At 43.6% G+C, this 15452-nt stretch overlaps 1 protein-coding gene across 5 annotated transcripts in view; it reads left to right on the top strand.

Moving 5' to 3' along the window:
• The window catches only part of LOC144702910 (Protein kinase superfamily protein), a 36102-nt gene extending 22364 nt beyond the window's left edge, over positions 1–13738 (top strand). For 4 of the 5 annotated variants that reach the window (XM_078574928.1, XM_078574929.1, XM_078574927.1 and 1 more), the window contains 9 exons: positions 8838–9083; positions 11374–11459; positions 11542–11627; positions 12342–12458; positions 12543–12585; positions 12671–12717; positions 13000–13061; positions 13131–13182; positions 13443–13680. In XM_078574928.1, coding sequence (XP_078431054.1) covers positions 8838–9083; positions 11374–11459; positions 11542–11627; positions 12342–12458; positions 12543–12585; positions 12671–12717; positions 13000–13061; positions 13131–13182; positions 13443–13496 — 793 coding nt within the window. In that variant the 3' untranslated portion in view covers positions 13497–13680. Of the gene's footprint in view, positions 1–8837; positions 9084–11373; positions 11460–11541; positions 11628–12341; positions 12459–12542; positions 12586–12670; positions 12718–12999; positions 13062–13130; positions 13183–13442 lie in introns of all 5 variants that reach the window. The other variant, XR_013581424.1, reaches the window with a different exon arrangement.
• The last annotated feature ends 1714 nt before the right edge of the window (positions 13739–15452 follow it).

The following is a 15452-nucleotide window of genomic DNA, read 5'->3' as shown; positions in this document are numbered from 1 at the left end:
TCCATGTGCCATCCCAACACTCTCCCACTGTGCCCTCGGGGTGTTGTGCTAGTGCTGATAGTCGTGGGAATGCTAATACACAGGTATATATTGCATGTGTTGGAGGAAACGAAGATGATTTCCTAAAATCCAGCTGGGCCAGCTGTTGAGAGCTATGTAAAGCTGGATCTTGGAGATAATTGTGTGCTAGTCAACAAGGAGTCATTTTAGCGGCTAGTAGCAAATTGATTTATTTGAGCCACATTCGCACAGATATTGCATATGCAATGAACAAATTGAGTCGGTTCATCAGTGATCCTCATGAAGTTCATTTGCATGCAACTCATTGTGTATTGGCTTATCTAAATGGCAGTGTCAGCCAGGGTATACTGCTGTCACGGACTGGAAGGGCGCCACTTGAGGTGTACTCGGATGCAAATTTTTCTTGTCGGTTTGTTGACAGCAGATTAACTACAAGATTTTGTGCATTTATTGGAGGGAGCTTCGTGGCCTGGAGAAGTTAGAAACAGGAGACTGTGTCTCTCTCTAGTGCAGAAGTTGAGTATAGGGCTATGATGCGGAGAGTATGTGAAGCTGTGTAGATTTAAAAGATACTCTATAAACTTGGCCTTCATTAAGAAAAAGGAGTACCACGTTTTACTGTTCCAATACATCAGCTATAGCCATCACAAAAAATCCAATCCAACATGATCAGACCAAGCACATTTGTCTGAATGAACACTTTCTGAAAGAAAAGATTGCTGCTGGAATTATCAACCCATTGTTTGTGGGATCTGTAGCGCAAACAGCGAACTTTTTGACCGAAGGACTACAGGAACCACAGCTCCAACAATTGGTCATCAAATTGGGCACAAACAACGTCCATACCGAAAGGGGGGGTGTTTATTAGAGCTATTATTGTTTGCATTTTTATTTGTTTTATTTCCTTCTTTAGTAGTACTACAAATGAGCCACATATTATATGTGGCCCAGACTGGTGTTGGTGGTCCATGTCATATTCTTAGAATAAGTTGCGTATGTGGGCCTAGGAAGTGCTGTAAGTGGCTGATATTAAACCCAGAAGGGAAGAAAAGAATAGCGAACCTTTTTGTCAATTCCTAGTCACCAAGAGCTCTCTGTGGTTGTCCGAAGGAAGAGTATCAACAGAGGAGAATAAGGCATCTAACAGGTTTCCTTCCAAGACTGTGCAAGATCCAATTGTTGACTTGGGATCACCTATAGATCCACCATAATCACCATCAGTATATTATGCCTCTACAATTAAACTCCTCTTGTACTATGTCCAAGATGCTATGATAAGCGAAGCAATGGAAAGCTAAGCAGTCGTGAAATCACAATCATCTACCATGTCAGTAGAGTTTGTGGAGTCACAATCATGTCTTGTCAGCAGGCTTGGAAGCATTTGACTCAGTCTCAGCTGGCTTGTCAGAATTTGTCCCACTCAGTAGATTACTCTGCTTAACTTTTCACTTATAAGAATTTCTAACAGAAAAAAGGTTTGCACAACTTCCGTGAACTCTTCATCTCTTCTCTTTGCTGGCCCACTGCCTTAGGGAACAAAAATGCACAGGCTTGGAGAGGTCTGTCACGAGTGGATTGATGGTAGACAAGGCTCCTTGGGAGACAAAACTTGACACTAGTGAAGAGGTAGTGTTGGGGAAGAGAAGAAGAAGATAATGACATAACTTGAACAGAGTACATGTAAGGGTATATGTACCCTAAGAGGGAGAGAGGATAATAGGGCTAATGGGCTTATAGAATAGGGCCCATTAGCCCATGAGGGATAGTCTATCACTAACACCCCCCCGCAAGCGAAGTATGGATATCTTCCATACCGAGCTTGGAGACGGCACGTTGAAGAAGAGGGCGGGAGAGTCCCTTGGTAAGGACGTCCGCTGCCTGGTCGGCGGATGCAACAAAGTCCAGGTCAAAGATCCCTTCGTCAACTCGCTCCTTGAAGAAGTAGCGGTTGCGCTCCATGTGCTTGATGCGGCCCTGTTGTCCAGGGTTCTTGGCCAACACGATCGTCGACTTGTTGTCGCAGAAGAAGTGAATCGGGCCAGCATACTCCACGCGAAGATCGTGAAGGATGCCGTAAATCCACTGGCCCTCAGAGGCCCCATCAGCGAGTGCGCAGTACTCAGCTTCGGCGCTAGAGCGGGAGACTTTGTCCTGCTTGCTACTTTTCCAGCTGACGAGACTGCCAAAAACAAACGTGCAGTAGCCCGTGGTAGACCGATGATCCACAACGGAGCCGGCAAAGTCAGCATCAGTGTAGACTTTCACTGTCTGGTCAGTGCTGCGAGGGAAGAGCAGGCCCTTTCCGAGGCAGCCCTTCAGGTACGCAAGGACCCGGTGGGCGGCCTGATGGTGAATCTCCCGTGGGGAGTGCATAAACTGACTGAGCAGGTTGACGGGCGGCGATGTCGGGCCGAGTGTGCGTCAAGTAGAGGAGCTTCCCACCAGCTGCTGATACCGGTGGGAATTCGGCGGCGAATCCTCCTTGCCCAACTTCACGTTGGGATCAATGGGAGTGCTCACCGGCGCACAATCTGTCATCCCTGTCAGTGCCAGTAAGTCGACGGCGTATTTCTGCTGCGAGACGAAGATCCCGCGGGGGGAGTAGGCTACCTCAAGACCAAGGAAGTAGCGAAGAAGGCCTAGGGCCTTGATCTCAAACTCCTTAGCCAAGGCAGTGCTGAGGCGGACAGCCGGCAGCATCAGATCCCGTGATAAGGATGTCGCCGACGACACGGCAAGAATGGAGACACCGTCGGGCGGTGACGGAAGAAGAGAGAGGCATCTCCATTGCTCTGAGTGTACCTTCGGTCTTCAGAACAGAGGAGAACCTCCCAAACCACATGCGCGGGGACTGCTTGAGTCCATAGAGGACTTCCGCGATCGACACACACGTGACGGGGGCGAGTAGCCGGGGTTGCTGCATGTACACCTCCTCCGTCAAGTCGCCGTGCAAGAAGGCGTTCTTGACGTCGAACTGGCGGATGGCCCAGTGGAAGTGCGCTGCAAGCGCAGAAGAAGCCGGACAGTCTCCATCTTCGCCACGGGAGAGAACGTCTCGAAGTAGTCCACGCCATAGGACTGAGTGAACCCCCGAGCCACAAGCCGAGACTTGAGGCGTTCGAGAGTACCGTCCGCATGATGCTTCTTGGCATGAATCCACTTGCAGTCCACTACCCTCTTGCCCGGAGGTAGTGGAACGACGTCCCACGTGTGGTTCTTGAGGAGAGACTGCATCTCCTCCTCCATCGCCGCTTTCCAATGGGGAGAAGCGATAGCATCGGCTAGCGCCGAGGAACGGGATCCGACTCGATGCGGGTGAGGAACAACCGGTGGGAGGACTCAGCCGGTCAAAGGAGAGGTAATGAGAGAGAGGGTAGAGGGGGGCCTTAGTGCACTGACGGACCCTTTTCCGTAGAGCAATAGGCCACCCCAACTGATCGTCACCATCGACAGGAGAAGGAGCGGAAGCAGTGGGGACTCCCGGGAGGAGCAGTGAGCGACACACCGGGAGTCGAGGAGACTCACCGGAGGCGAGGGTAGACCGGGAGGGGGTGACGAGGGTTGGTCACCGAGAGGAGGAGGGTGACGCACCGGGGTTTGACAAGGATGGGGGGCCGGAAGGAGGAACGGAGACCAATGGGAGAGGGAGAGCTGCCGAAAGGGGAAGGGCAGGTAAGGAAGAAGAGGTAGAGGACACGTCCAAGGACCCCGCAGGAGGAAGTGAGGAAGAGGAATCAAGGGGAGAAAGATCCGGAAGTGAGGAGGGTGGAGTGGGAGTGGTGGACTCCACGATCGGACTGGGCCCCAAGGGGGGGGCCGAGGGAGCCTCATCCAGCGGAAGGCGCGATGAGGTAGAGTAGTCCCCAAAATAGGGTTCATGCTCGGCAAAGGTGACGTTTGCCGAGATGAAGAACCGCCGAGAAGGCGGATGATAGCACCGGTACCCTTTTTGGAGGGAAGAGTAACCCACAAACACAGACCGGAGTGCGCGTGCATCAAACTTCGTGCGTGTGGGAGAAGTATCATGGACGTAGGTGGTGCAGCCGAAGATACGAGGCAAGAGTCCCGTCCGCAAAGAAGCATTCGGGAATGCCACATTCATCCGGTCCAAGGGGCTGGAGAACTCCAGGAGTGGGGTGGGGATACGGATAACGAGGTGAGTACTCGTCAAAACCGCCTCTCCCCAATAACGCCCTGGCGCCTTGGAGTCCAACAGCAATGTCCGCGCCGTCGAGGTAACATAGCCGATGCGACGTTCAGCCATGCCATTCTGCTCGGGCGTGGCCACACAAGAGGACTCGTGGAGGATGCCCCGGTCGGCAAAGAAGGAGGCGAGGTCAGCGTTGAAGAAGTCCCGAGCATTGTCGGAACGAAAACGCTGGATGCCTCGACCAAACTGTGTCTGTACCATGGCGCAAAAGTGTCGAACATTCTGCGCAACCTCCGACTTCGCAGTCAGGAGGTAGACCCACGTATAGCGGGTAGCTTCGTCCACAAAGAGTAGAAAGTAGCGGTGCCCTTTCAGACTGATCTGCGGTGCCGGCCCCCAAACATCACTGTGGACTCGGAACAGCGGGGTCGATGTGTGAGACGAGGATGAAGTAAAGGAGGATCTGCGGTGCTTGGCTAACTGACAAGGTTCACAAAGCATAGTCTTAAGGTCCACGCCCGAACACAACGAGGGAAAAAGACGCTGTAAAGTGGAGAAAGGTGGGTGTCCAAGTCGCTGATGCTCTATCAAAAGGCGTCCTCGACGCTGCTCAGCCACCGAGAGAAGAGTCCGGTGCACCATGAAGCACTGGGAGCGGCCTCCATCGTCCAGTATCAACAGTCCGTTCTCCCGCCTAATCGGTGTAGTCCGGCCCACCTTGTCAGACAGAAACATGCCGTCAGGTTGTAGGTGGAAGGAGCAGGAGATAGCATCAACTAAGCGCTGCGGAGACATAAGCACGGCCCGCAGGTCAGGGACATGGAGAACGTTGTGGACCACACCGAGGCCGTCCACATAGACTGCCCCGATTCCGGCCACACGGAGATGTCCACCCCCGGCCATGAGGACAGTGCAGCCACCACGATGCCGCTCATATGATACAAACCGGGCATTGCTCGGGGTCATGTGTTCGGTAGCCCCTGAATCAAGGACCCAAGTCGTATCGGAGACGACAGGTGAGTGGAGGGCCGTATGGCCACAGTACCATGCATCTGAAGATGAAGGAAGGGAAGACGCACCAAAGCCGCCGAAGTAGGCCGTGGATGGATTCTGCAGGGCAGCCATCTGGTCACGGAGGCGGGCCAAATCTGCCTGAAGCTGGTCCATAGTCACTGCGGAGGGGCTGGCGGAGGAGGAATCAGAATGGGCCACCATGGCCTTGCCTTCTGCGGCCTCTTTCTTCTTTCGCCAGTCATTCAGGCGCTTCTTGCACTTGTTCTTCCCGTGGCCCAGTTTGCCGCAATACGAGCAAATCGTCGTCCCAGCTGGAGGAGCGGCGGAGGTGGGCGTAGGGAGGATCGACGGTGCCTTGCCGCCTGAAGGGAGGGCAGAAAGTAGTCCGGTCGACTCACCCGGGGGGCCGGAGGAGGGAGTCCCATGGAGGAGGAAGTGGCTTTCCTCTTCTTGAAGCTCCTTCACCAACTCCTCGAGGGCAGGAGGACCTTCCTTGCGGTGCAAGGCACGACGACGTACGTCATCATACTCGCGGTTCAGGCCATTGAGGAAGCCCATGATCCGTAGAAGAAGCACATTCTGGAACGTCTTGGACGTCGGATCGTCGGGCGGTAGGTAGTAATCCACTTCATCCCACATCTTCTTGTGGGCAAGTGCATATTCAGAGATCGTCAACGACCCCTGACGGAGATTGCTGGCCTGACTTGCAAGGGAATAAAGACGCCACCAGTCGCTTTCCCGGCCACAGAAAGAGCGCACCTGATCCCAGAAGCCTTTCACCGTTTTCTGATGCGGAAGACGGTCGCGGAAATCTGGAGCCAGGGTGTACGCATACATCCAGCCGAGGATGAACTGGTCCTCAACGTCCCACGCTGCATAATGTGGGTGGTCGACGGTAAGGGGGTCTTCAGTGCAATGCTTGAAGAGCTGGCGCGCCTTCAAGGTGGTCTCGACGAAGCGCATCCACGGGAGTAGATTCGGGCCCCGTAAGAGTGTCGTCTCGAGGACCGTGAGCGGACGAGCCACCTTGTAGGACAGTGGCTTCTCCAGGAAGTCGGTCTTGGTGAACGGCATGGTGCTGTTACGGCGCTGCTACGGTAGTGCTGCGGCTGCGGCTGCTGTGCGTGCGCGGCGGCTGCGGGCTGCGGCTGCTGTGCGTGCGCGGCGGCTGTAGGTGGGCGATGTCAAACCCTAGGGAAGGAGCTCTGGAGCTCTGATACCATGTTGGGGAAGAGAAGAAGAAGATAATGACATAACTTGAACAGAGTACATGTAAGGGTATATGTACCCTAAGAGGGAGAGAGGATAATAGGGCTAATGGGCTTATAGAATAGGGCCCATTAGCCCATGAGGGATAGTCTATCACTAACAGGTAGAGTCTACGCTGCTGGAGATCGAGTCATCAGAACCAGCAGAGATGCCATAATTGCTGGCGAGTTGGCAATAAAAGGCAAAATTTGCAGCTGCCAGTACTGCTTTCGAAGGAAATATAGTGCTTTTTCTGGAGAGGCAGTCTCTGCAGCCGTTAGAAGAGATGCATCGTCGTCTTTAATGCCCATGGAAAATTCGGGGTAGAGCCAAGCCCAAACCTGGTTGGACCTTCCTGTTAACAAAGGATCATTGCTCAAAGAGGTGGATATATTTGCCATGAGAAAAACAAGGGAGAAGAATGCACTGATGGCAGGATGCTGATGAGGCTCAAGTAGGGGAGAAACAGATCAGGCTCCTGGATATTGCGTCCCCCCCATGAACTCTGGTAAAACCAAGATCATAGGTTTATCTGAACCCCTGATTTTAAAAAGATTTGCTTCCCTCTGTACTTGACTCATGTTTTTCATAAAACTATCTGTGAGATCATATCAATTTTTCAAATGCCAAAGATGTGGTGATGTGATCATATAATAGCTGGAACGAGGATTCTTCTTCTTCGCATCTTCCATCTCAATCCATGATGATGGATGCTGAAGGTTCATTGCATGGAATCTGACACCTTGTGAAAATCTATTGGAGGAAGGGGCTAGAGAGAGCAATGATAGAGGTAGAAAATAGGTGAAAAGAGAAAAGAGCAAGCAGCAGATGAAAACAACAACAAACTTTCAGAACATGGATTTGGTATCCTTTCGGTAAAATTACAATTATATATGTATTTAAACCAGTAAATGTTTTGCATAGACAGTCAGACCTCTTAATGTATGCATCGACTTGTATACTATCATAATATATTTTGGGGGTTCCTTCTCTCCTCTTTTGCATCAAATGACAGTGAAATTAAGTGGATTCTTCAATAAAAACCAAAAACTTCAAAAACGTATGAGGATCCTAATTTATATACTATACTGTGCTGGTATATATTCTTAATTGCCAATGGGTAAGGTTTCAACGTTACTTACCCCAGTGTTGCCGTCTGTCTAGAAATTAGCTTGGGTAACCTGGGTTGGTTGCTCAAAATTTGATGGAGTTTGAGAGGAAAGATTACTTACTGTATTAGGTTTTGGTTGCACAAGTGGGGCATTCAGGAGCATTAATTCACTCTCCTACCCCAAGCAGACTCTTCATTTCTTGCGTGAGTGGTTGAACAACAGAGTTCTCAGTCTTTGATTCGCATTGTGATCCTGTGAGATATCAATAATATTGTCTCTAATGACATAGTGACAGCCATTAGAATTATGTGAGGGGGCTGTTGCGATCAATTTTCTTCCATAAAAAATACCTATGCAGTATGATTCTCATGGAGTAAGCGATGGGGTTTATCCTCCAGATCTGCAATTTGTGATTAATAATATCATTTAACATTTTTCTTGGAGTGTTATATATATGCAGCATCCAAATCTCTTTCATGGCAACATAATCCATGAAGAGCTAACTCAACCCAGGGATCATTGAATAAAGAAGTCAACTTTATAATAGATATTCCCCTTGGTTCCATCGTGTTTACTGACTAGGTGGAAACCATGTATAATGATTGATTTGGCCTCAAGATGAGAATCATTTGAATGTATCCTCCCCATTGGAACATATTATTATCGGCAAAAAGATTTTGGGCGGCAACTTGAGAATGATGGGTTTATTACACAGTAAGCTTGATATTCCTTAGGACAGCAGATCAGACACCAACGTAGAGGAATGTATCTTCCCCATTGGAGTGTACTATTAGCTGCAAAAAGATCATGGTCAGTGACTTGGGAGAGGTGGTTTTATTACTTGCTCTCGTCGCAGTAAACTAATTATTCCTGAGGAGCACAGATCGGACACTTACATAGAGAAAAAACATGAAAAAAATCCATCTCATTATGGTGTTGAGTAGAGGTATTAAGAGTTAGAGGAGGATTAATGGACCAAGAGGCCATAACCCAAGAAGAAAGAATAAATAGAAGAGAGATACTAATGGGCCATTGCAACAATTCCTTTGCAAACTTCTGGAACTATCCTTGCTTGGAGTTCCTCGTTGTAAAAGTCTTTCATTATGTTTTTCTCATGGAGTATCTTGCAACAAAATACTGTATTCATGTTTTGTCAAAGTCTTCATGCAGTTGGACGATTAATCTCAATATTTCACTGAGTTTGTCGCTGTATTTTTATTATATGAATATGAGCTCTTAGATGTTCATATTAATTGACCTTTAAATTAACTTTCCGTCCTAAAATTTTGTAGGGGATGTTTTGATGTCTGTGAGGAGGAAATCACCCCAAGTATCGTGGAAGTCAATAATCCAGCACAATCTTATGTTTCAGAGTCAATGAACTTAAGAAGTGAAATGCATGGAGGTGTTAATCCCGAAGGATGTCCTCCTGTACCTTTGAGCACTACATCCTCTGAGCTTTCAAAAGATTTCCAGCCCTCAGTTGTACCTGCCCAGGATATCGATGATTCGAAGGGTATTATTGGGGATGTGCTCAGGTGATACTTAATATTTTTATTGGTTCATACACGTGTAATGTAGTTTACCTATTTATCTTTTAGTAATGCTTATTTAAACTCAGTCGTTTATTTCCATCAAGAATGCGGGCACCTCGTGCCTTCTATATTGATCTTGTTTTGAAAAATAATGAATCTTTTTAATAAATTAGTCTGTCTCTCATTCCTTCTCCAAAATTCTATTTTCAAACCGCTTCTTACTTGTGTTGTAATGAAATGGATTTTTTATTTTCTAATTACTATTTTTCTGATCAATTACACCAAATTCTCTTTTCGAACAGCTTACTATTATTGTTGTAATTAAATGGCTTCTTTTCTAGGCATTAATATTTCATCATTCTAATAAGTTCAAGTTCCTGTCGTGATCTTTATTTATACATTTTTTATCAGTGATGTCCTTCTTGATTGAGACTGTCGAATACTGCACTCACAGAGCTCTTACCAACCACCGACCAGGTTAGGGTATCAAAAGAAGAGTCTCATTCTGTTGCTCGTGGAACACTGGTTGAAATACCAGTTGCATAAAAGTCCCATCATGAATACTCCACAAGTAGGTCCAACAAAAAGTAATAAAACATAAGTTACTTGAGTGAAATCAATACCAGTTAACATAAAGAGAGACACAATGGCACAAGACTCGATGCATGTGTTCAACAGAAAAAATGAAGTACGTTTGTTTTTCATGGCAAAGTAAGAGGCACCAAGATCACCAATATCCAGTAAGGAATATCTTCCAAAGTATTTTTTCATTTGCGCACAGTAATATCTTGCATTTCATATCTATCTAGTTCAGCAAAGTCAGCTTTGCTTTTGCCTTTGCTGTGTGTGCCTCATTAGTAAAATGTACAAGAAAGGTCCATCAAATGTGTTTGGGAAATACTAAACTGCGCCAAGATGGGGCTGACTATAGCATATCTTCCATTCTATCCAGTCCATGATAATCTTCTTCAAAACTGGCCCATGAGATGAAAATTTTACGATTTGATTGCATTGGATAGAAACCTTGTGATTCTTAACGAAAGTAATACCTTACGTTTTTTTTCTTGTGAGTCCATAGAAATTTGTTGAGAAAGATCACTTAAAACATTCGCCTGAGCTATCTAGATATAGAAATTATGTCGTGATAACTCTCAAACTTCTTCTAATGAAAATTTTTGTTCATAATTATTCGATTACGAACATTGGATGTCATTATGGGGCTCCACTGCTACGAATATTAATGGCAAATTAGCTTATGACGGTTGGGTTGAACTTTTCAATAAAATTTTTTTGTTGTCCTTTAATATCATGGACACTAAGAACTTGCTAATTCGGAAAACATCCACCACCTGACTAGCCATGGCATTAAGAGGACATAATCATCCTGGAATCCTGGAATTACAGTTAGGCCATCCATCAGTTATTTCACAGCCTATGGCACAATTATTTTTTTGACTTCACTTCCTTCACATCAGCAAGCACCATCAAAGGTTCAAAGACTTAAAAGCTTGATTGATGATTCTGCGTGGAAGGTCAGATTCACATCCTCAGGGTAACCCATTAATTTTTCGTCAAAAAAGAAAACTGCATCACTTATTGGATTTGACTTGAGAAAAGGAGATGGTCCTATATTCTCTAAAGGTATCATTGTCACTGTACTACGGGGCACATTGTTCGTTTCGCATGCAACATGCTTCCTCTTTAGGAGGGCAGCGAAGATGTGAGTATAAAATTTTCTCTCTCTCTCTCTCAGATTTCCCTAAATCTTCAATAGAAGCTTGTAGTCTTCAATCATCATGCACTCATGCGGATCCCAGCACTTTACCTTCTATTAGGTTGAAGAGAGTATGTACTATTACAATGATTGTTTCATTTCAATAATATTAGCTTAAAATCTTTGAATCATTGCTTTCTGGATTTTGTTGAGCATATTGATATGAAGTTGAGCATTGACTTTCCTGACCTTGAAGAACTTATAGATGAATAACCAACTCCATGGTGATGAATATCTAACGTGCTTGGGTTTAATCCAGTACGAAGATATGTTTTGAAGTGAAACCAATGATACTGGCATTCCCAACACGGATAATAGTTTTATGTCCAATACAGCTAGTTTGTTTGCCTCCTTAGTCTTTATTAGGCCGGTAATCGGCATTTATTATTATAAATAATGAACATGCAAGAATACAAATACATAGAAATTTATCAAGACTCTTATGTTGTTTTCTCATGAATTTTTTTAAGGAAATTTTATACGCATATTTTGATCTTGGATGCATTTTTTATTTTGTAGCGATGATCAAGAAAGAGTTTCAGCGGGAAGAAACTCCAATCTGCCAATCCCATCTCGTCTGAGTAGGGATGTGCGTACACAGCTTGGTATGCCTGGCACTTCTGTCTTGATTCTTTAACCTTTCGTGCATTTTTGGGGAAACCTATGCTTGAAATGCCTCTTGTACAGAGAGTACTAGCCAGGAGAACTTAGAAAAAAGAGTTGTCCAACAAAAAGGGCGATTCCGGATTACATCGGCAGATGTGTTACCAAAGGTACCTTAACATAAATATTCGCTGGACATCGACTATCATGTCATGAAGTTTGTTGCAGAATGTATTTAAGAATGCCCTCCTTTTAAAGCATTTCTTTCTAGTAACGGTTAAGTATTTCTGATTCTCTCGATAACTGCAGAGTGTTTACTCCTTTCATACATCTTTGTGTGTGTCATTATGGAAGTTTTGCTTTGTGGAAAATGGTTCATTATCCAGTGATTAAGGTTTGTGACGATGGCGAGTTTGTCTTACATGATAACTGAGTCGTCCTCTTTATCGTCATGGTGAGAATGATCAGGACGATGTTGTCATCCTCATTCTAGCCATAGACAAATGATGAGGACAAGATGACTTCAGATTGCCCTTAATCGTCATCTTTGTCATCTGAAAGAGCGAAATAGAGTAAGTGACGAGATGATAACAATGATGACAAGTCGTCATCATTATCTGTCAATGATGTTTTCAAAAAAATTTATCTGAATGATTCATTGACAAAGTATGATGACAACGACGATCTTGTCATCACCATCACATTTGTCATCAAGATAAATGACAAGGAAGATGAGTATTCATCATCATCCTCTCATCCTCACTAGTGATGGCCAACCCTACCCGTGATTTTTCTGGTGATATGGATTCTGAGTCTACAAAGATTGAACCTGTCAGATTCGGAGCATTTGATTATTGCATGTGCTCCATCTTTTTTACTCACAGAGCGATCGGCTGGCCAAAGGAGACACAGTTTCTGGGGTTGGCACGGGTCCTTTGGTATTCCCTGGATTTGTTATTTCAATATTGCGGCAGATCCTCCAACAGACTGGCATGCAGAAGGTTTGATTTATGATACACATGGATAATATATACAGTTATTTTACTTATTTAAAAATATCTAAGGACTGTTCTTTCTTTCTACAGGAACAGCTTAAAAAGTTGATAAAGCATATAGACCAAAACCCTGGTACACATTGAAGCTATTTTTCATATATCAATTCCCCTCTTCGTAATTCAGCAATGGCAATGTGATTACTGTTCATGATACACAGGAGCGAACCTAAAACTCGGTGAGGCAAGCAAGAGTGAAGTGACACAGGTGTGGAAGGCTAGTCAGTTCTAATATTTTTTCTTCATAAATCTAATTCTCCATCTTACCGTGAATATTTCTTTACTATTTGAGGTTTTCTCATGATTTCCATGCACTAATTGATGCAAAAAATTATTTCCTCTGTTACTCTGCCGGTCTCTCGTTTGACAAGTTTTTTATTTGGTCAAAGTATGACCATATCTCTCCTTATTCTCGTGCTACCTTAGAGTTAATTCCTTGCTTTTACGTATTCCCACTAACATTGAGAGATTAACTGGTATCGGAATGCAGGCTCCTTTTTCTTCAGCGTGGGAAAGCAATTTTCAGTCGTACATCGTTCATCTGCAGCGATGGTATGCCCTTAATACCTCTCAGCCAGTTACCTAACAAAGAAAATCTGACGGATACTTTTGTTGACTCAGCAACACAGATCTTGCCGAAGAGCTACATAGAACAAAATCGCAGAATGCCTTGGTAACTGAATCGTATTTTAAGTTGATCTTGTCTGGCTTCTATTGTACCAATCCCTGTTATTTTATTTTTTTAGGTTTCCTATCCCTATAAAAGGGAAGGATCCCTAGAGTTCACTGCGTCTTTGTTTTTACATTGCATCAGACACTCATTTGTATCAGTTGTCCGTCAATGTGATCAAACTTTTGGCTTCTTTGGTAAACGTGAAATCTCACCAATTTTTCTGAAAACATGATTTTTTTCCCAAATTTCTTTTTCTTCAGTTGGAAAGGGAACTGGGATCTCTCTTGAGCAAGAAAGGTGGACAGAGAAGTTGAGCCATCAGGACTGCTTCCATAAGAAGCAGCATATCCCTCTGGTGTTGATATGGGCATTTTAGGGCTTCACAGTGAGGTGCACCCCTTTCTTTTTTTCTTTTTTTTTTATTTTTTTAATTTCTTCTGCGTACTTATTAATGTAAACTCATAACATTGTGTGGGTGCATCGGCCAGATTTCGGGTCCCTCAGTTGAGCCTGGGTCACAGTTTTTGTTTTAATTTGAATATTTTTTTCATTAAAATGTACATAGCCATCTCAGGATTGCGGAGCCTTAATCTTCGAACAATGTTTATTATTCCGTTCACATTAACGTTTCATCTGAATATTTCTTTGCTCCCGGAAAAGTATTTTGCCAGATCCTGGTAACACTGACGAGCCCTTCTTTGCGGAAATACTGTAATAAAATTACACAATTTCAAATTTCAATTTCAAATTTTAATGCCTGCTTTAAAATTTTAATCAAAATCAACAAACTTTTTAAAACTAAATATCACAGAAAATTTGATAAAACCCATTCGGCTCACTTTCCCTCTCTAGATTTTTGTTCCCTTCTTCAAAGACTCTTAATGCTTGATTGAAAATTTTACTAAAAATCAACAATTATTTCAAAACCAAATATCTCTAAAAACTTGATAAAACCCATTCAGCTCACTTTCTCTCTCTGGATTTTCGTTCCGTTTCGTGAAGACTCTTAGAGCCTGATTTAAAATTCTAATCAAATCAAGAAACATTTTGAAACCAAATTTTACAAAAAACTTGATAAACCCTTTCGGCTCACTTTCCCTCTCTAGATTTTTGTCCCCTCTTGCAAGGACTTCTAATGCCTGATTTAAAATTTTAATAAAAATCAACAAAAATTTCAAAACCAAATATCGCTGAAAATTTGATAAAACCCATTCGGCTCAATTTCTCTCGCTAGATTTTTGTTACCTCTTGTAAAGACTCTTAATGCTTGACAAAAAAGTTAATTAAATTAAACAAAAATTGAAAAAAAAAATATCACTGAAAATTTGGTAAAGCCCATTCGACTCACTTTGCCTCTCTAGTAAAGAGTTCTAATGCCTGATTTAAAATTCCAAAAATAATCAACAAATATTTCAAGACCAAGTATTACTAAAAACTTGATAAACCCTTTCCGCTCACTTTCTCTCTCTAGATTTTTTCCCTTCTTCAAAGAATCCTAATGCATGATTTAAATTTATAATATAAAACAACAAACATTTCAAAACAAAATATCATTAAAAATTATAAAAAACCCATTTGGCTCACTTTCTCTCTCTAGATTTTTGTTCACTCTCGTGAAGACTCTTGATGCCTAATTTAAAATTATATTCAAAATCAATGAACATTTCAAAACCTAATATCGTTGAAAATTGGAGAAAACCCATTCTGCTCACTTTATCTCTCTAGATTTTTGTTCCCTCGCGTAAAGACTTCTAATGCCTGATTTAAAACTTTAATCAAAATCGACAAAATTTTCAAAACCAAATATCATTGAAAGTTTGATAAAACCCAATCTGCTCATCTCTCTCTAGCTTTTTGTTCCCTTTCGTGAAGTCTTTGAATGCCTGATTTTAAACTCTAATAAAAATTAACAAACATTTTAAAACCAAATATCACAGAAAGTTTGATAAAACCCAATCTGCTCACTTTCTTTCTCTAGCTTTTTGTTCCCCTCTTTAAAAACTCTTAATGCTCGATGGAAAATTTTAATAAAAATCAACAAAAATTTCAGAACCAAATATTAATGAAAATTTAATAAAACCCATTCAACTCACTTTCTCTCTCTAGGTTTTTGTTCCCTTCTCCAAAGACTCGCAATGCCGAATTTAAATTTTTAATCAAAATCAACAAATTTTTTAGAACCAAATATCTCAGAAAATTTTATAAAACCCATTCAGCTTACTTTTTCTCTCTAGATTTTTGTTCCCTCTTGTAAAGACTCTTAATGCCTG

Source organism: Wolffia australiana, chromosome 5, assembly GCF_029677425.1.
Source record: "Wolffia australiana isolate 7733 chromosome 5, ASM2967742v1".
NCBI classification, from domain to species: domain Eukaryota; kingdom Viridiplantae; phylum Streptophyta; class Magnoliopsida; order Alismatales; family Araceae; genus Wolffia; species Wolffia australiana.
This window is presented reverse-complemented; position numbering and strand designations above follow the sequence as displayed.